This window comes from Cucurbita pepo, chromosome 14, assembly GCF_057944985.1.
Source record: "Cucurbita pepo subsp. pepo isolate OVF chromosome 14, ASM5794498v1, whole genome shotgun sequence".
NCBI classification, from domain to species: Eukaryota; Viridiplantae; Streptophyta; class Magnoliopsida; order Cucurbitales; family Cucurbitaceae; genus Cucurbita; species Cucurbita pepo.
Window position 1 is genome coordinate 4,165,759 of NC_141811.1, and position 20,625 is coordinate 4,186,383.

At 36.4% G+C, this 20,625-nt stretch overlaps 4 protein-coding genes across 5 annotated transcripts; 3 read left to right on the plus strand and 1 right to left on the minus strand.

Moving 5' to 3' along the window:
• The first annotated feature begins 1 nt into the window (after position 1).
• Positions 2-3,788, plus strand: HEME1 (Uroporphyrinogen decarboxylase). Of its 2 annotated transcripts, XM_023666026.2 has the most exons (6): positions 2-161; positions 254-396; positions 1,761-2,146; positions 2,259-2,543; positions 2,938-3,173; positions 3,391-3,788. In XM_023666026.2, exons 1-6 carry the CDS (start codon positions 136-138, stop codon positions 3,557-3,559), a joined length of 1,245 nt encoding a protein of 414 aa, XP_023521794.2. In that variant the 5' UTR covers positions 2-135; the 3' UTR covers positions 3,560-3,788. The 2 variants fall into 2 exon arrangements, with proteins under 2 accessions (XP_023521794.2, XP_086973791.1); XM_087117665.1 differs by lacking the exon at positions 2-161 and having other exon boundaries at positions 259-396; positions 1,745-2,146.
• Positions 3,789-5,179: 1,391 nt separating this feature from the next.
• Positions 5,180-9,254, minus strand: LOC111810686 (ubiquitin-conjugating enzyme E2 35). The gene is made up of 8 exons (XM_087117666.1): positions 9,103-9,254; positions 8,888-8,915; positions 8,597-8,683; positions 8,023-8,081; positions 6,364-6,405; positions 6,203-6,276; positions 5,758-5,855; positions 5,180-5,429 (listed from the first exon to the last, which is right to left on the minus strand). The coding sequence occupies exons 1-8, from the start codon at positions 9,136-9,138 to the stop codon at positions 5,392-5,394; spliced, it is 462 nt and encodes a 153-aa protein (XP_086973792.1). The 5' UTR covers positions 9,139-9,254; the 3' UTR covers positions 5,180-5,391.
• Positions 9,255-13,270: 4,016 nt separating this feature from the next.
• Positions 13,271-14,857, plus strand: LOC111809708 (epidermis-specific secreted glycoprotein EP1). Its single transcript, XM_023696099.2, has one exon. It carries the CDS (start codon positions 13,322-13,324, stop codon positions 14,639-14,641), a length of 1,320 nt encoding a protein of 439 aa, XP_023551867.2. The 5' UTR covers positions 13,271-13,321; the 3' UTR covers positions 14,642-14,857.
• Positions 14,858-17,089: 2,232 nt separating this feature from the next.
• On the plus strand, positions 17,090-18,695 carry LOC111809650 (epidermis-specific secreted glycoprotein EP1). The gene has a single exon (XM_023696027.2). The coding sequence runs from the start codon at positions 17,141-17,143 to the stop codon at positions 18,458-18,460; it is 1,320 nt and encodes a 439-aa protein (XP_023551795.2). The 5' UTR covers positions 17,090-17,140; the 3' UTR covers positions 18,461-18,695.
• Positions 18,696-20,625: the final 1,930 nt, after the last annotated feature.

Below are 20,625 nucleotides of genomic sequence, written 5' to 3' on the forward strand. Positions count from 1 at the left end.
TTATCTCATATTTAATGGAAGAAAATGGTGAAAAATATATCAAATAAGTATGAAAAATTGTAGCTGAGGGATAAGGAACGAATCGGAGAAGAAGGGTCTGCGTTCATCCTTAATCTTCGATTTTTCTCTTTCGAAATGAGTAGTTTTGCATCGCCGGCCAGGTTAGCCATTCTGTTTTGTCAATTTCTTGTGCTTTCTTTTTCTTTTTCTTGGTAATTGCTTTGCGATAAGCATTTTGATCCTGTTTTTGCAGTGTTTGCACCTCCTTGGGATGGAAATCTTCGAGTTTTTTAGTCCATTCGGGCCTGAAATCCTCTAATTCCATTAAGTTGCTTGTTTCCAGGAGACGTGGCTCCGATAAACCTATCTCTGTTACTTGTTCATCTTCCTTATCTGGTATGCTTTAGTTTGCTCATGTGCTTGTTCTTCGTTTTAATTACTGTTAATTTTGAATTGGATTAGTCTCTGTGTTTTGCATTGAGAGATGTGGTAGTCTTGAGAGCTTCTTGTCTGTTTTTTGTGGATGGAGATTCATAGTTTGTGTGGAGTGTTTAAGTCTTGAATATGGAGTTTTATGGTTTAGTGTGAGGCTGGATTTGTGTTGACCTAATTGAATGGAAATTTGGAATGAATTTCGTTCTTCGTGGTTACTGGACTTTTTTTAAACTGTTTGTTGAGTGGTTGAACTGTCCAGCATACAGCATACTGTTGATATGGGCTTATACACAATCTTAACTAGAGCTATGAACATGCTGTTGGTGGATGTTGTTATAATGGGGGAATTGTTGGATGACTCGAGCATGTACAAGCGTTGTAAACCAATGCCAAAATGTTATGGTGATGTATAGGCTTCTTTGACGTGTAAGGCTTGGCAAGTGGCAACTAGATGGGATTGACCTTGAACTTAAGAAACATTGCAGCGAAAGAAGTATGGTGAGAACCCACATTGATTGGAGAGAGGAACGAATGCCAACAAAATTGTTAGGCCTCGAAGGGGGGTGGATTGTGAGATCCCACATCGATTGTAGAGGGAAATGAGTGTCAGCGAGGATGCTGGGACCCGAAGGAGGGTGGATTGTGAGATCTCATATCGGTTGAAGAGGAGAATAAAGCATTCTTTATAAGGGTGTAGAAACCTCTCCCTAGCAGACGCGTTTTAAAGACCTTGAGGGAAAGCCCAAAGAGGACAATATCTGTTAGCGATGGGCTTGAGCTGTTACAATTGGTATCAAAGCCAGACATCGGGTGGTGTGCGAGTGAGGACATTGGGCCCCAAATGGGGTGGATTGTGAGATCTCACATCGGTTGAAGGCCTGGTATGCGAGCGAGGACGTTGGGCCCTCAAGGAGGTGGATTGTGAGATCCCACATCAGTTGGAGTGGGGAACGAAACATTCCTTATATGGGTGTAGAAACCTCTTCCTAGTAGAATTCCTAATAGACGCATTTTACAATCTTGAGGGGAACCTCGGGAGAAAAAGCCCAAAGAAGACAATATCTGCCGATGGTAGGCTTAGACTGTTACAATAAGTAACCAAAACTCATTACCACTATATCATAAGTCTAGAGATATTAGGTAAGACGACCCCCTCTTCTCATCACAGGACTAAATATTAAATTACAGCAACCAAACGGCCGCTTTATTTTATTATATCTCGAACATAGTTATGTTTGCGTTCAACATTGCAGTTCTTTCCTTGCATTTGAATTCTAAATTATGGATGGTGCTTATTTTCACTTTTCAGTGAATATGTTTATCAGATCCTCCACTCTTGGTAAAGGCAGCAAGAGGGGATCCTGTTAGTCGCCCACCAGCATGGATGATGCGTCAAGCAGGAAGGTATATGGCCGTTTACAGAAAACTTGCAGAGAAATATCCATCTTTCAGAGAGAGATCAGAAACAACTGATCTCATTGTAGAAATTTCATTGCAGCCTTGGGAGGCTTTCCATCCTGATGGAGTTATAATTTTTTCCGACATCCTAACCCCTCTGCCGGCATTTGGTGTTCCTTTTGACATAGAAGACGTACGAGGCCCTATTATTCACTCGCCTATTCGCTCCGAAGAGGGATTGAAAGCTCTTCATCCCCTTGACCTGGAGAAACTCAACTTTGTGGGGGAGTCACTTAAACTGCTACGCAAGGAGGTATGTTTTGTCACATTCTCATTCTTATAAAGAAAAATGACAATATTTTGTATTACCAAGATGATAGAAAACAATTTTGATGTCACTTTTTTTGGTTTGTCATTTTGTATAGGTTGAAGGCAGTGCTGCTGTCTTGGGTTTTGTAGGAGCTCCTTGGACGATTGCAACGTATATTGTGGAAGGTGGTACGACACGAACATATACGACGATTAAGAGAATGTGCCACACAGCACCACATGTGTTGAAGACTCTCCTCTCTCATTTGACACAGGCAATATCAGAATATATTGTTTTCCAAATAGAACATGGAGCTCATTGCATACAAATATTTGACTCATGGGGTGGACAGTTGCCACCTGATATGTGGGAATCCTGGTCAAAGCCGTATATTCAGAAGGTAAGCTGTCTTTTCCCGTTCTTTTCTTTAGCTGACCAATTTTCTAGCAGAGAGAACTCAGCTCAAAGAAAGCCGACACGTCCATTTCTTTATTTGCCATTCTCAGCTTAACGTAAAATGTTGAATCCCTAAAATGTTGGGAACAAATAGTTAAAGTAGCTGTAACGGCCCAAGCCCACCACTAGCAGATATTGTGATATTGTCCTCTTTGGGCTTTCCCTTTCAGGCTTCCCTTCAAGGTTTTTAAAACGTGTCTGTTAGTGAGAGATTTCTACACAGTATGTTTCGTTCTCCTCCCCAACCGATGTGGGATCTCACAATTGTAATATCGGTAACTACCAGCTAATCATTATCTCTTATTCTTATTCATCATCGGGATTTTTCTTTTTGGCAGATTGTGAGTACAGTAAGGAGCAAGTGCCCTGAAACACCGCTTGTTCTCTACATCAACGGAAATGGCGGTCTTCTAGAGCGAATGAAAGGAACAGGAGTCGACGTTATCGGGCTTGACTGGACAGTAGACATGGCTGACGGAAGGAAGAGATTAGGAACTGATATCAGTGTACAAGGAAATGTTGACCCTGCTTATCTGTTTTCTACTCTTCCTGCTCTATCTGAAGAAATTCAAAGGTTTGTCATTGAGCTTCCTGCTTTTTTCCTTGTTCATGGCATACCTACTATTTCTGTTCCAGGAGAATTCAGTTCTTGTTATTTACCTACCTATGTGACCTTCTTTAAGGAAGAACCGTACAAGCTGTGTGACAAAATAATGGTAACTAGCTAAGAATGGAGGTAGCACAGACACATTCTAAACCTTGTTATTTGCTACATATGGGTTTGTTTGTAGGGTTGTGAGATGTGCAGGACCAAGAGGACACATTCTAAACCTCGGGCATGGCGTCCTTGTCGGTACGCCAGAAGAAGCAGTCGCACATTTCTTCGATGTTGCTAGAAGTTTGAACTTCGATACTTTGTCTCAAGATTTGGCAGCCCAAGAACCCAAATTGGTAGCATAGTTGAGGTAGAGCAATACTCAATCCTTTTGTTTAGAATTGGTTGAGATTTTATAACCCTGTTGGAGGTAGCACAGACATTTGATTTAACATTTCTGTGATCTGTGATCTGTACATGCTCAAGGGTTGGCCTGTTTAAGTGATTTTTGTTTTTGTAACCTCTTTGTGAAATTCTGTATCATTTGTAATGAAATCCTCAAACTTTGAAGCAATAGACTCTCTTTCTCAAGAACTCTCATCTTGTTTTCCTTTTTCCTTTAGTGGGATCCCTCTCTCTCTCTCTCTCTCTCTCAAGGACCCTTCGCTTGTTTTCCTTTTCCTCTTAGTGGGATCCCTCTCTCTCTCTCCCTCTCACTCTCTAGGACCCTTATCTTGTTTTCCTTTTGCCCCTTAGTGGGATCCCTCTCCCTCAAGGACCCTTATCTTGCTTCCTTTTGCCCCTTGGTGGGATCCCTCTCTCTCTCTCTCTTCTCTCTCTCTCAAGGACCCTTATCTTGTTTCCTTTTTTTTCCTTGGTGGGACACCCCTTCCCTCTTTGAGGCCTTCTCATACGGCTAGCAGATACTATTCGTTTTGGCCCAGTACGTATCATCGTCAGCTTCATGGTTTTAAAACGTGTCTAGTAGGAAGAGATTTCCACACCTTTATAAGAAAGGTTTTGTTCTCCTCTCCAATCAATGTGAGATCTCACAATCTACTCCCCTTGGGGGTCCAATATCCTTGTTGCCCCACAGCTTAGTGCCTAGCTCTTATACAATTTGTAACCGCCAAAGTTCACTGCTAGCAAATATTGTCTGTTTTGGCCCATTACGTATCGTTGTCAACCTCACGGTTTTAAAACATGTTTGCTAGGGAGACATTTCAACACTCTTATAAAGAATGTTTCATTCTCCTCACCAATCGATGTGGAATGAAATAGAAAAGAGAACAAAGACAATGATATATTACTGTGTGAAGTGTGATTATTTTCCATTGTAGTTCCATCATTTGCAAAGAAGAGAAATGAAATAGAAAAGAGAACAAAGACAATGATATATTACTGTGTGAAGTGTGATTATTTTCCATTGTAGTTCCATCATTTGCAAAGAAGAGAAAAGTCGTATTCCACCATTGACCTCTACAAAGGAGGGTATACCTCTCATCAAAGAAGGCCTCTTCACTTGCAAAAGATAAAAAGGAGAAACAATGAAATGGCCACCAACAAAGTGAAAGAGATAAGGCTCACTGTTTTTCAGATAAGGATAACTTTATTATGTTGTATATGATTGAGTTAGTTCCAATGTTGCTTGAAGTTTGATTTAACTCATAATTTTGAAAATTTGATGTAACTAAGAATTTAGCGACGACATTATAGTAAAGATCTCAAGCTAGATTACTCATAGCTCAACAAGTTAAGTTACTTCGAGTTTGAACCAACTCTAGCCCAAGCCTTTTTCAATGTCGAGCTAATATCAAACAAATCGAACAAGAATGGTCTAATAAACCTCCTAAATGTCGTTTAAATAGCATTTATTAATTAGTGCATGAAGTTGTTAATGGATATTTCCAATTTTTTTAATTAATAATTAAAACATTCTTGAAAAATAAGGGGCATATGGCGAGGGCTTACAATTTTAGGAGATATTGAACTTAGAAGAAGGTATTCCATCTAATCATATCATGATCATACAAAGTATGGGGGTACAGACTCCTGCCAAAAGACGCACAATTATAGAGACAGTTACAATTTTGACACTAAATTCTTCCAGATTTTTTCATTAAAATCCACAGAGCAAATGGCACGTTCATGTTATTAAAAACCGAAGAGATAAAAAGGCTTCCGCAGTTTCCCTTCTTTACGCACCACTTGCGTATAATCGAGTCCATTCCTTTGCTGAGAACATCCAACCACAAAATGATGTCAGTCAGAGGCTACACCAAATTAAGCTACAATTTTACATTACTTCTACTGAAAGGAGTGGCAACATTCTAAACCCGACTCGATTCATTAGCTTTAAACGCAAACAATACTCGGTCCCTCTCCACCGACAGAATCAACAATCATCTCATGATACCACTTCTTAAACCAGATTTAATCAAAAGCTAAAGATATAGAGCTTTTAAAAACACAAGAACCAAACTGAAACAAAGCTTAAACTCAGGATCAAAAAGGTTAGTTAAGCAAAAAGTTTTAACAAAAGCAATGGTCTAGACCAACTCACCTGTTTCAACAGCTTCGGCCTCATTCGATTTCCAATGTTTGGCAATGTTCTCGGAAAGTGGATCATCTGGGTTTGGAGCACTCAGAAGAGCTTGAATACTGACAGAAAGTGATAGAGAAAGTGACTGTTACTAAAAAAAAGTTCATAGAAAAGGGACGCAGAAGGAAGAGGAGAAGAAATGGATGCCAGTGGTAATTGAATTTCTTCAACTTTCGTATGATTATCGGAACTATTGAAGATAAATTTACGAAGGAAATGACCGCAGTTGGGGAAGGTCCTAGAAAAACAACTAAAGCTCTCTAAACCAATGTGCTACATAAAATGTGCATGGTGGTAAAATTCTCAGATCTGTATTTCCTTGAATTAATCAAATGAATAAAAGACCATGCAAAATGTTCAAATTTAATATGCAGTCACTGAAAAATCACACCTAACATTATAATACCTCAAAAGTACAGTTCGTATCTGTAGAGCTGGACTCCATTTGTCTTTCAGAATATCAAGGCATATCCTCCCAAGCTAAATTACAAACAATCACACCATCAATAATGAAACTGCAGCACGTCGGTGAGGACGGCGATAAGAATTATGAAAATAGACGCGTACCTTATCAATATTCGGGTGATAAATCTTTGTGAGAAATCGAACCTGCACCACAAAAATAATCACGCAAAAATAAAAATATGTAAATGAAGATGGAAACAGACGAAGGGGAAAAGATGGTAGTGGAGGCAATCAAAACAAGTTATGATAAATTCCAACAGGACCACCTAGCGTACTAGATACAGAATCTTCAGTCCTAGGACATCAAAAGGCAATAACTTGAACCTTAAAAAAAAGTTGTCCAACACTGTTTAAACATTTCCGTTGTTTTACATCTCTTTTATGAGTGGATCAATTTTCTGTTTATAGAACAGTACGCAAAAGGCATGAAGATCAACCACTCAAGTCGAATTAGTTAACTTATGTGTAATGAGTGTCAATTGCTTCATGCAAACCCCCACCCCCCAACAGGTTCAACACAAAACAAGGTAAAATCAACCAGAAAAACAACCACACTCAAATTAATACATGATTACATGTACTATAAAAAAATAAGTAATAATGATAATTGAAGTGTCATCGGCATGGAGCAGATCGTTAAATCCTTAAACAACAGTTTCTTCACTCACGTGACAGTCCAGTCAAAAGGACAGATAGCTTTTCATACATAAGTCGCGAAAAAAAAAAGTAACAGGCATACTTACTTACATCACTAGGTACATTCTACAAAAATTAATAATAGAATCTCCAAGAATAAAAATTAGTTTTATTTATTTTATAGGAACAGGAAAAGAAAACAGTAGTCTAACTGAAGTACAAGTTTGGGGAATGCACTGGGGTCCATTTTGTAAATGTGAGTGATGCTTTTCCTATTTCTGTCAGGCCCTTATTTTTGTGAGCCTCGCCTTAATTTTGCTCTTCTATCTTCTTTATGAAAATTGGTTTTCTATGCAAAATGAGAAAAAAGAAGTTTGAAACGATTGCCTAGAACATTTTGTCATGAATTGCATTCCACACAACTGGACTCTCGCAAGATGTTTCCTCATTTAGTCCAGCCAAACATGTTTCCTCTCAATCTTTCAAAGCTAGGCCCGACAAAGCAAGTCATGAAATAAGCTATTCTCCATCTCCAACCATGAAGACCTCAACTACCAAAAATTCCCTTCACGTAATATCAATGTGCTCACATGTGTATCATAGATCAACAAGATTAAGTTGTAAATATAATGATTCATGAAATGGAAAAAAACTGTGTATGAAAAGTAAATTACGATGGCTTCTGATCTTTTTATTTATATTCAGTGCAAGATCGGAAACCCTCAAGAGAATGGGGAAGAAACGAAACGGAAAAAGATATTGTAATGATGGCAAATCCAATTTCTGATGACTTCTAGACATACCACCCTCATGATGTATAAGTGAAATCATAATTCAATAAGTAATATACGAGGAAGTATAAGTAGCTCAGTAAGTATAAGAAACTCGAAGAGATTTTAACAGCACATTTAGGTTAGAAGTTGTCAAATGATCTTCAATAGTACTTGGAAATTCCCCAATAGCCCTATGTTTTTTTACTGGAGACTTCTGTTGATACATTTTTTTTTTTTTTAATGAAAAACAAAACAAAACAAAAAAAATATGACACTTTTTTAAAGAATATTGGTAAAAGAAATGAAAAAAAAAATTATCTGATAAACCAAGTAGGAAAGAATTACAAATTACCTTGGGAGCAGCCATAGGATATTCCTCGGGTAAAAATAGCTCCAACTTGAAAACTCCTCCTGCAAAGTACTTTGGATTCAGGACAAATATATGCTTAAAAAGAATATTGAAATGGACTAACAACTTTAGAATTGACAAAGGGTCAGGAGAAAAGAAGCCCGAAATGAAAGATGACATATAACATTATTCAATAAAAAAAAAGTGAAATGATGATCAGATTACATCTCTAAATAAAACCTATTCAGTTGTCAGTAGTATGTAAACAACATGTTCCCAAGTTTAGCAGCCAAGAAGAGTGACATTCTACCGTTGAACAATAGGGCATAAAGTTTACAAAACCAAAGTTAAAAGGGAAGATGAGACTTTTTTTTTTTTCATCGAGTAGAAGATAATCCCATAGCGTTCACTGTGAATGTCATTTCATTCTTCATAGTAATTCATATGTAGAACTTAGGCGAATTTACACTTAAATACGTAGTTGGTTCTACACCCATTCATATGTACCAACAATGGAATAGAAAATTATTCAAAAGAATTTAACACGTTCCTAACAACATACTGTCAAGTAATTTACCTTCATAGGGTGACTGGGTCGGGCCAAGGATCATCACGTTAAAATATCGCATATTATCTTCTGACGGCGAGGCACTAATCCCAGGGGCTAAAATCACATATCAAAGATCGAGATCAACTAAATCAAAATAAACTTCGACTTCATAATTATCGGATGAATTAATCCAAACAATAAATCTATCAACAACCAAGACCCAAATAACACAAAAAAAACAGAACTCCCAGTAACAAGATCAGGAATCAAACAACCCCCATATTCGAAAATAATCCAACAAATACACCCAAAACTCACCCGGTTCACTAAGGAGACGCTGAGTTTCCTGCGATTGTTCACAAAATGGAGGAGAAAATCAATTCGAATCCCAATTCTACTGACACATAAATCTAAAAGAATATCCGAAATCCAAACAGCAAAACCAGACCATTTCTTCACCAAAGTAATCAATCGAGCAGAATAAAGACATCGGGGAAAATGAAGGAGATCTTGAAGAGGATCAGTGATGTTACCTTGATGATCCTTCGGGGAAGATTACTGTTCGCCATTGAAGATCGATTGAGAGCTCGCGATAGGGTTTAGACGAAATGAAGAGAGAGAAAACAGGAAAAGGGACGCTTTCCTCTCTCTAGATTATAAAGACTTAGCTTTGAAGGTAGAAGTTTCTAATGCAAAGCCCAATCCTTTATTAATTTTTTTTTTTAATTTTATATCTAATAAGTAAATAAATCATTTTAATTCTTTTATAATAATTTTTAATTAAGTAAAAATCAATATTTTTTATTTAAAAATAAATAAATATGTCTCACATATTTTTTTTTTTAATTTTAAATTTCAAATTTTTGCAACCCCATATAATTAAATTTAAAATAGAGACAGATAATTTATTAATATTTTCCAAAATTCAATTAGAAATATAAATACATATTTTTAAATATTTTTAAATCCTAATTCTCCAAATATGGAATTTAAAGTTTATTATAATTTTTATTTTGAAATTGCAAAAAAAAAAAAATTAATAATAATAGCTTTAAAATTTTGTTTTGTACATTAAGAACCTAAGTTTAAATCATTTAATTAACAATTTAAATAACTTTAATAAATAGATTATTCTATTTTTTGCGTCATAATTTAACTAAAAAAATGAAAGAATAATTAACATTTAAATTATGCTAAACAAAATAAAAATAATTGAATCATGACCGTGAGTTTGTGTATGCGTTAATATTACGCTAGAAATCTTCTTCCCGATATTTACGGGTTTGGCCCACAACTCCATTAATGAAAAAAAAAACATTTTTTTTAACCTAAATTAATAAAAATATTTGGTCTAAAAAATACATTTAAATTTTTAAATTTTTTAATAATACACCTAAATTTTTAAAACAAAAATATTCTTAAACTTAAAATAATTTTAAAGTGAAAATGGTTATATTTTATTTAAAAAATACCTTCGAACTTTTAAAACGATTTAAAAAAATACTACATCGAATGCAATCATTAGTAAATATTGTCAGCTTTAAACCGTTACTTCGTTGTCAACCTCATGATTTTAAAACGTGTTTGTTAGGAAAAGATTTACACACCCTTTATAAGGAAATATGTTTCCACACCCTTGGGGGCCAACGTTCTCTCTAACACACCACTCGATGTATGACTTTAATACCAAATGTAAGAGTCAAAGCCCATCACCAACAAATATCGTCCGCTTTGATCTGTTACGTATCGTTGTCAATCTCATAGTTTTAAAACATGTTTACGTGTTTCAAAATGACATTCAAAAGTTTTATTAATACCATTTTTTATCTTTTTTAAACTTAAAAAAAAAATAGTGGGTACACATTTTAAAGCCACTCATAAAGTTTAAAAAATAACATTAAATATTTTAAAGATAATGTTTGTGAATATATATTTTAATTTTTTTAATAAAAATAAATGGTGTTATGATTTTTTTTAAGATTTCACGAGTATTTTTTAAATATAATATTAACCGTAAGAATATTTTTAGTGTTTAAAAAAAAATAAAAAAGATTTTAATGAAATTACCTAAATTAATATATTTGACCCTTCGTTGAAATTTGAGGATATATTTGACTATTAAAAGTTTAAATGGTATTTTTTGTTTTTTTTATTTTAAAAAAAATCCATTATAAAAGCAATATTTAAACGAAATAGTTAATATCCAAATGGATAGGGTTGGCTTGACTGACACGTGTGCTAAAAGCGCACTTGAAGTTTCATGTGGACCGTAATGATGAACTACGGCGGCGGCACACGAAGAAGCTCCTATCGCCTGTGCCGCCAGTACATTGTTTTGCTGCTCCATCTCGTATCTCGGCCGTCGATCAATAGCCGCCTTCTCGAAATTCCTTGGAGATGAACGGTTCGATGGCAATGAATTTCGGTGTGAGTTCTCCAGCCAATAGAGACTTGGTCAATGGCATTTATTTCACTATTTATTTTGACTGGTGAGAAATTTAAAACATTTAACGCGGATATTCAATTTCCAAATTTAAATAAAAAATTAACCTAACATTTTTGAATTACATTATAGAGAGAAATCAAATATTTTTCATAAGGGTGTGAAAATGGTTTTAAATTCGTGAGACTAACGGTGATACAAATTGGGTCAAGTAACAATATTTGCTAGCGGTGAGCTTGAGTTGTTACACAAATGGTATTAGAGTCAAACAACGAGCGATGTGCTACTGAGAACGCTAGCCTCAAAATGGAGTGGATTGTGAGATCCCACGAGCAAGGACGCTGGGCTCCAAAAGGGAGTGGATTGTGAGATCTCACGAGCAAGGACGTTGAGCCCCAAAAAGGAGTGGATTGTGAGATCTCATGAGCAAGGACGTTGAGCCCCAAAAGGGAGTGGATTGTGAGATCCGACGAGCAAGGACGCTGGACCCCGAAAGAGAGTGGATCGTGAGATCCCACGAGCAAGGACGCTAGACCCCAAAAGGGAGTGGATTGTGAGATCCCACGAGCAAGGATGCTGGGCCCCAAAAGGGAGTGGATTGTGAGACCTCACGAGTAAGGACGTTGAGCCACAAAAGGGAGTGGATTATGAGATCCCACGAGGAAGGACGTTGAGCCTCAAAAGGGAGTGGATTGTGAGATCCCATGAGCAAAGACGCTGTCCTTCATATTTTAAGTTACTTTTTATTTAATTAATTAATTAACATGTATGGAAGATTAATGTCTTTGACTATAAAATAATATCATAATTAAATAAATTATGAAAATTACGTGAAGCGTTAGAAGTTTGAAGAGGTCTAGTTATCCAAATTTAGAAGAGAATTTCGTTGGGTATTAAAAAATTATAAAAAAATTACGTAAAGCATATAATATAAGATTTAATAAAGTCAAAATTTGATATTGGGACAGGGCCACGAGTCAAATCTGAAATACCAGCTGTCATTTTGTAATTAATTAATTATACAATAATTCGAGACAACCGACCGTGCCCACCATTTTAATTCCTTGTTTGCTTCTTTATTTTTCGATTTAATTTTTTTTCTGTTAATTACTTGACAATTAATAAAAACAAATAACTATTTTAAAAATTTATATTTTATAACAATTACAAATATTTAATCCAATCAATTAATCGTTCGTTAATTATTGCAACCGGTCTCTGGATACATGTGTAAAATTGAGATTTTTGAAAGGTTAATATTGTAATTATAAAAGTTCAAATAATTGACAATTGAGTTAATTATATAATTATTATCCTCCTATTTTATCTCGGGGGTATGTATGTATCACATTTTGTACAAGGAGTTTTGTCCGGATGTTTTATCTCCACTCATATGAGAAAATTTTGCAGAGATCAGCGAACATAAATTTAGAGATGTTCATTTAACATACGAGGTTGGGCCGTCTTAAATGAAGGGAGAATTATTCATTTAGACTTATATTGGAGAGTGAATGAAGAGAGATTTTTGTGTTAGACAAACGGGGTTGGGGACAAGATAATATTTCTTGTTCCTGTCCTTGCTTAAGTTCGACAAAGCCACAAAGCCGGGGCGAAAAAATGGGGCTTAATTCCCCTTAAACTTGGTCGTGAGCGTGTCAAGATCATGATGCCGCGTGGTAAAAAATGTAGGACTGTGACAATTGGTATCAAAACCACACTTTGTGTGTCTAGTTAAGAGAAATGAACACAAGAATTGATTGAAGACCTTGCAAGTGTGTCAAGAGTGTTAAAGTGGGCAGGACAGTTGCCGGTCAGAATTAGAATTAGTGGGGGGTTGAAACCAAGACTACCCGAAGTTCATTAGTGTCGTGTGTCGACACTTTATTGTGGGGAGATCTACCCGTAAGTATATATACGTGTGTGTATATATATATATATAATTTTTATTTTTTCGAAGTGAAACATTTTTTAAAAAGTTTAGTATTTATATTTATAAATAATTTATTAGAAATTAAAATATAGCCAACCAGCCATGACTTTTCTAATATTCAAAGAAAGCCACGTTTCCCCCCAAAAAAAAAAAAGAAATTAAAATAAATAAATAAAAGCATCAATATACAACCAAGCAGCACTCCAGTACAGCGGATTTAAAAGGCACTCCAAAAAGCTGATTAATAAATAAATTTAAAATATCGTAATTGTAAATTACATAAATACCCTCGTCCGCTCCTATAAATTAGATCATCTTCTTCACCAATTTCCTCATCATCCAGTTTTCTTCGGGTTACAGAAAAACAGAGTTTCTGAAAATGAGATCGCCATTGTTGACGCCTCTTCTGATCTCTTTCTTTTTCCTGTTCTTTTCTTTCTCTCTTGCTCTCGTGCCTGCTAACGAGACCTTCAAGTTCGTCAATGAAGGCGACTTTGGTGAGTTCATCATCGAGTACGACGGCACCTACAGACCTCTCAGCATCTTCAGATTTCCATTTCAGTTAGCTTTCTACAACACGACGCCGAACGCTTACACTCTCGCTCTTCGAATTTCGATTCGTCGCTCCGAATCGGCGATACGGTGGGTTTGGGAGGCCAATCGCGGCCGTCCTGTGCGCGAAAATGCTACATTCTCTCTCTCCGCCAACGGAAACCTAGTTCTCGCTGAAGCCGACGGCACTGTTGTATGGCAATCGAACACAGCCAACAAAGGCGTTGTTGGATTCGAATTGCTTCCGAGTGGCAACATGGTGTTGTTAGACTCCAATGGCAAATTCCTCTGGCAGAGCTTCGATTCGCCGACGGACACACTCCTAGTCGGCCAATCGCTCCGTCTCGGCGGGCCAACGAAGCTAGTAAGCCGCGCATCGGAGGTAATGAACGTCAATGGACCTTACAGCCTTGTAATGGAACGAAAAGCCCTATCTCTGTACTACAAAAGCCCTAACTCTCCTAAACCGATGCGTTACTTCACATCCTCAGATTGGTTCACAATCCAGAAAGGCACTCTCTCAAAAATCACACTAAACGCCGCCGTTGAGCCAGATCAAGGATTCGCCACCGAACTAACACTGAATTACGAAGTCTCCGGCTCGACTGAGAGCGGCGGTCCAATCCTAACCCGGCCGAAGTACAACAGCACACTAACATTCCTCCGATTAGGAATCGACGGAAACCTCCGCCTGATCACATACAATGACAAAGTCGATTGGGGCCCGTCGGAGATTTCGTTCACACTCTTCGATAGGGATTCAACTTGGGAGAACGAATGCCAATGGCCAGATCGGTGCGGACAGTTCGGGTTGTGCGAGGACAACCAGTGCGTAGCCTGTCCAACAGAGAACGGACTGGCGGGATGGAGCAAGAGCTGCGCGCCGAAGAAGGTAAGTTCCTGTGATCCCAAAAGCTTCCATTACTATAAACTAGTCGGCGTGGATCATTTCTCGACAAAGTACAACAAAGGGGAAGGGCCAATGGGACAGAAGGAGTGTGAGAAGAAGTGCAATTTGGATTGCAAATGTTTGGGATATTTTTACCAAACCAAAGGGTCGCTTTGTTGGGTTGCAAATGAGCTTAAAACTTTGATAAAAGTGGCCAATTCCACTCATTTGGGCTTCATCAAAACACCCAATAAGTAGACAAATGATGAACAAAATTAGGGTTCTAAGCTTTTTTAAGCTTCTATTGCTATGTAATTTCTGAACATTTGTGTGTTTTAAAATGATTCATGTTCATGTTCATGTTATATGTGTGTATTTTTCTTTTCTCAAGTGTAATTTTGTAATAAGATCGAAGCTTCATCCTTGATTAGGATGACAAATTAGTATTAGATCGATTTCAGTTATACATCAAAACTTTAAATATTTGTAAATTAGAGCTATTGCTTCTTAACTAAGAAATAAACGGTGTAATGCGAGTATTTTTTAAATATAATGTTAATTGTAAGAATATTTTCAGTTTTTTAAAAAAGTAAAAGGATATTAATAAAATTACTTAAATTCATATATTTGACCCTTCATTGAAATTTAAGGATATATTTGATATTAAAAGTTTAAAGGGTATTTTTTTGTTTTTTTATTTAAAAAAGGTCCACATAAAAATTAATATTTAAACGAAATAATTAATATGCAAATGGATAGGGTTGGCTTGACTGACACGTGCCACCGTAATGATGAACTACGACGGCGGCACACCACTGTAGGAAGAAGCTCCAATCCATCTCGTATTTCAGCCGTCGATCAATAGCCGCCTTCTCGAATTCCTTGGAGATGAACGGTTCGATGGCAATGAATTTCGGTGTGAGCTCTTCAGCCAATAGAGACTGAGTCAAGGGCATTTATTTCACTATTCATTTTGACTGGTGAGAAATTTAAAACATTTAACGCGGATATTCAAATTCCATCTAAATTTTAATGTTAAATTAAAAATTAACTGACATTTTTTAATTACAGAACTCCCACGTAAGAGACAGAAATCAAATATTTTTCATAAGAGTGTGAAAATCGTTTTAAAACTGTGAGACTAACATACAAATTGGATCAAGCAAAAAATATTTGTTAGTGGTGAGCTTATGTTGTTACACAAATGGTATCAGAGTCAACACAACGAGCGGTGTGTTAGTGAGGACGTTGGCCTCAAAAGTGAGTGGATTTGTGAGATCCTGTGGGCTACAAAAATGAGTAGATTGTGAGATCCCATGAGCAAGGACGTTGAGCCCCAAAAGAGAGTGGATTGTGAGATCCCACGAGCAAGGACGCTAACCTCAGAAGAAAGTGGATTGTGAGATCCCACGAGTAAAAACGTTAGGCCCGAAAAGAGAGTGAATTGTGAGATCTCACGTGATCAAAGAGAAATCAGCATGACCCATATTAAAATATTGGTCTTGTCCTTCAAATATCATTTTTCTATTTTAAATTACTTTTTATTAATGTTTTTGACTATAAAATAATATCATATCTAAATAAAAATAATAAATAAATTATGAAAATTACGTGAAGCTTTAGAAGTTTGAAGAGGTCTAGTTATCCAATTTTAGAAGAGAATTCCGTTGGGTATTAAAAAATTATAAAAATTACGTAAAGCATATAATATAAGATTTAATAAAGTCAAAATTTGATATTGGGACAGGGCCACGAGTCAAATCTGAAATACCAGCTGTCATTTTTTAATTAATTAATTATACAATAATTTGATCAGACAACGGACCATGCCCACCATTTTAATTCCTTGTTTGCTTCTTTATTTAGATGTGAAATTTTTTGAGAGATTCCCGAACATAAATTTAGAGATGTTCATTTAACCTACGACGTTGGGACCGTATTAAATGAAGCGAGGATTATTCATTTAGACTTATATTGGAGAGTGAATGGAGAGATTTTTTGTATTAGACAAACGAGGTCGGGGACAATATAATATTTCTCATTCCTGTCCTTACTTAAGGTTCGATGAAGCCACAAAGCTGGGCGCGAAAAAGGGCTTAATTTCCCTTAAACCTAGTCGTGAGCGTGTCAAGAATGTAGGACCGTGATAATTGGTATCAGAGCAGCCACACAGCTTTGTGTGTCTAGTCAGGCAAGACAGTCAAGAAAAATGAATTCAAGAGTTAATTGAAGACCTTGCAAGTGTGTCAAGAGTGTTAGACAGCTGCCCGTCAATCAGTTGGGGGTTGAAGGCAAGACTACCTGGTTCATTAGTGTGTTGTGTCGACACTTGATTGTGGGGAGATCTACCCGTCAAGTAAATATATATATAATTTTTTATTTTTGGAAGTGAAACATTTTTTAAAAATGAGCATTTTAAGTGTATTTTTAATTTTTAACTCATTATTATTAGTACAACATAGAAATTAAAATATAGCCAACCAGCCATGACTTTTTTCAATATTCAAAGAAGCGCACGTTTCCCAAAAAAAAAAGAAATTAAAATAAATAAATAAAAGCATCAATATACAACCAAGCAGCACTCCAGTACAGCGGATTTAAAAAGCAGCCAAAAGCTGATTAATAAATAAATTCGAAATATTGTAATTTTAAATTACATAAATACCCTCGTCAGCTCCTATAAATAAGATCATCTTCTTCACCAATTTCCTCATCATCCAGTTTTCTTCGGGTTACAGAAAAACAGAGTTTCTGAAAATGAGATCGCCATTGTTGACGCCTCTTCTGATCTCTTTCTTTTTCCTGTTCTTTTCTTTCTCTCTTGCTCTCGTGCCTGCTAACGAGACCTTCAAGTTCGTCAATGAAGGCGAGTTCGGTGATTTCGCCGTCGAGTACGGCGGCACCTACAGAGTTCTCAGCATCTTCAGATTTCCATTTCAGTTAGCTTTCTACAACACGACGCCGAACGCTTACACGCTTGCTCTTCGAATTTCGATTCGTCGCTCCGAATCGGCGATACGGTGGGTTTGGGAGGCCAATCGCGGCCGTCCGGTGCGCGAAAATGCTACATTCTCTCTCTCCGCCAATGGAAACCTAGTTCTCGCTGAAGCCGACGGCACTGTTGTATGGCAATCGAACACAGCCAACAAAGGCGTTGTTGGATTCGAATTGCTTCCGAGTGGCAACATGGTGTTGTTCGACTCCAATGGCAAATTCCTCTGGCAGAGCTTCGATTCGCCGACGGACACACTCCTAGTCGGCCAATCGCTCCGTCTCGGCGGGCCAACGAAGCTAGTAAGCCGCGCATCGGAGGAAATGAACGTTAATGGACCTTACAGCCTTGTAATGGAACGAAAAGTCCTATCTCTGTACTACAAAAGCCCTAACTCTCCAAAACCGATGCGGTACTACTCATCCACAGATATGCTCTCAGTCCGGAAAGGCGTTCTCGCAAATATCACACTAAACGCCGCCGTAGATCCAGATCAAGGATTCGCCACCGAATTAACACTGAACTACGAAGTCACCGGCTCGACTGAGAGCGGCGGTCCAATTCTAACCCGGCCGAAGTACAACAGCACACTAACATTCCTCCGATTAGGAATCGACGGCAACCTCCGCCTGATCACATACAACGACAAAGTCGATTGGGGCCCGTCGGAGATTTCGTTCACACTCTTCGATAGGGATTCAACTTGGGAGAACGAATGCCAATGGCCAGAGCGGTGCGGACAGTTCGGGTTGTGCGAGGACAACCAGTGCGTAGCCTGTCCAACAGAGAACGGACTGGCGGGATGGAGCAAGAGCTGCGCGCCAAAGAAGGTAAGTTCCTGCGATCCCAAAAGCTTCCATTACTATAAACTAGTCGGTGTGGATCATTTCTTGACAAAGTACAACAAAGGGGAAGGGCCAATGGGACAGAAGGAGTGTGAGAAGAAGTGCAATTTGGATTGCAAATGTTTGGGATATTTTTACCAAACCAAAGGGTCGCTTTGTTGGGTTGCAAATGAGCTTAAAACTCTGATAAAAGTGGCCAATTCCACTCATTTGGGCTTCATCAAAACACCCAATAAGTAGACAAATGATGAACAAAATTAGGGTTCTAAGCTTTTCTAAGCTTCTATTGCTATGTAATTTCTGAACATTTGTGTGTTTTAAAATGATTCACGTTTCATGTTTATGTGTGTATTTTTCTTTTCTCAAGTGTAAGTGTAATTTTGTAATAAGATAGGGCAACTTCATCCTTGATTAGGATGATAAATTAGTATTAGATCGATTTCAATTATACATCAAAACCTTAAATATTTGTAAATTAGAGCTATTGCTTCTCAGCTAAGATTGGAAAAATAAAATCAATACATAAAATATAATCATTGATTCTTGCACGTTTTGCTCTATTATTGTTTAATTAAAAATATCAAAATAGTATATTATCTATAAATATAAAAATCATTCCAATTTTCTCTTTAATCTTTTAATTAGTCCAACTTTGAATAAAAATTATTTCCATTCCTATCTCCGCCACTATTTCAAAATGATTATCATTATTTATTATAAACCACTTTGGAGGAGCCTAATATAAAGGCTTCTTAATTTTTAAAAATTATTCAATAAATAATTATCCAAATTATTTAAGACTAATAGCTTTAAATTAAAAAAAAATTATTAATACTTTATTTAAAAAACATCATTACCCGTCTAATTTTTAAAAGTATTTAAAAAATATTCTTTACCTTCGAATATTAAAAAATCTCAAAACCCCTTTTTAAGCTTAATACTAATTTAAAACATTTTTAAGATAAAAATAAATTTATGAATATTTTTATTAATATAGCCAAAATAATATACCTACATAAAGTCTGACATTATACGAATAATACTGATATTTGATTCCTTATGTCTCATCAGACGAATTTGATGTCTAATTTACATGGAAAATGAGATGGTCAACCTGAAATTGAACCAAACATTCTCTAAAATTATAATTATTATTCAAATAATGAAGTGTTAAAAGGATAAAATTATTACAAAATAAATTTCATATAATTATTTTATTTTGGATACCAAATTATATTCGGTAACATTGATTTGACACACAAAATTATCTACTTTTTTAATGATCTCTATAGACAGATTTCGATTGGACTGTCTATATTTTAAATTTTTTATTTTATTCTTAATCTATTAACCAAAAAAAAAGACAAGCCATTAAAATATGTTTTATTAATATATTTGGACGTATTAATATGCCACTTGACACGTGACACATAAAACCAACCAATATATGTCAACAAAATCTAATCATATTTTACAAAATTTAATTACAAAATGATTATAATATATCAAATTATCTTAAATTAATACAAAAGAAGCTTTAAAGTCGAGGGTAAAATTGTCATTTCATCATGTTTTGAGTTTTTTTTTTTTTTTTTTTTCACATAGATTTTTGGGTTTCGTAATACGAGACGTAATTTTTTTTAATTGATTAATTATTTAAAAATGAATCCAACGTCTTAATAATAAATAAACTATAAATTTTGTTTATTAAAGTTGAAAATAGAAAAACAAATATGAAAAATAAAAAAACAAGTGGGTTCTTGCTTGGTTCTATTCCGGTTCTTTCAAAACCGCTGTTCATCTTAGAACCGGGGAATTCCCCCTCGCAAATTCTGAACTGTAATCTCTCTCTATTTCGGCGATTGTGGTTGAAAATTCTACGTCTGTTTGTTGATTCAATTGAATGCAGATGGATTCTGTTTGCGTTGCCGTTTGCTTCTCTTTCGCGTTTGGCGGCTGAGAAAACTAGTAATCCTGCTTTCCGTGAGCGAGGAGGCAATTTCTTAAAGCTCTCCCTCGGGGAAGAACTGCCGGCGACTTGTTGCGGTCGAGGTAAGTTCAGTTGTTGAAGTTCTTGTTTCACTTGGATGAGAATCGCGTTGGAATATCCATGGTTTTGAATGATTTTCCTTATATTATTGTTGTTCGCCGTTAGTCTGAATTTTCAAGGTTGTGCTCTTGAGTTTTCTGTAATGGTTTAGAGTTATTGTGAGATCCCATGGTAGAAACCTCTGCCCTAGCTGATACCTTTCAAAACTTTTAGGAGAAACTCAAAAGAGAAAACTGAAAGAGGACAATATCTGCTAGCGGCAACCTTAGGTCGTTACAAATTGTATCAAAGCTAGACACTAGATGATGTGTCAGCGAGGAGGCTGAGCCCCGGAAGGTGGTGTACACGAGGCAGT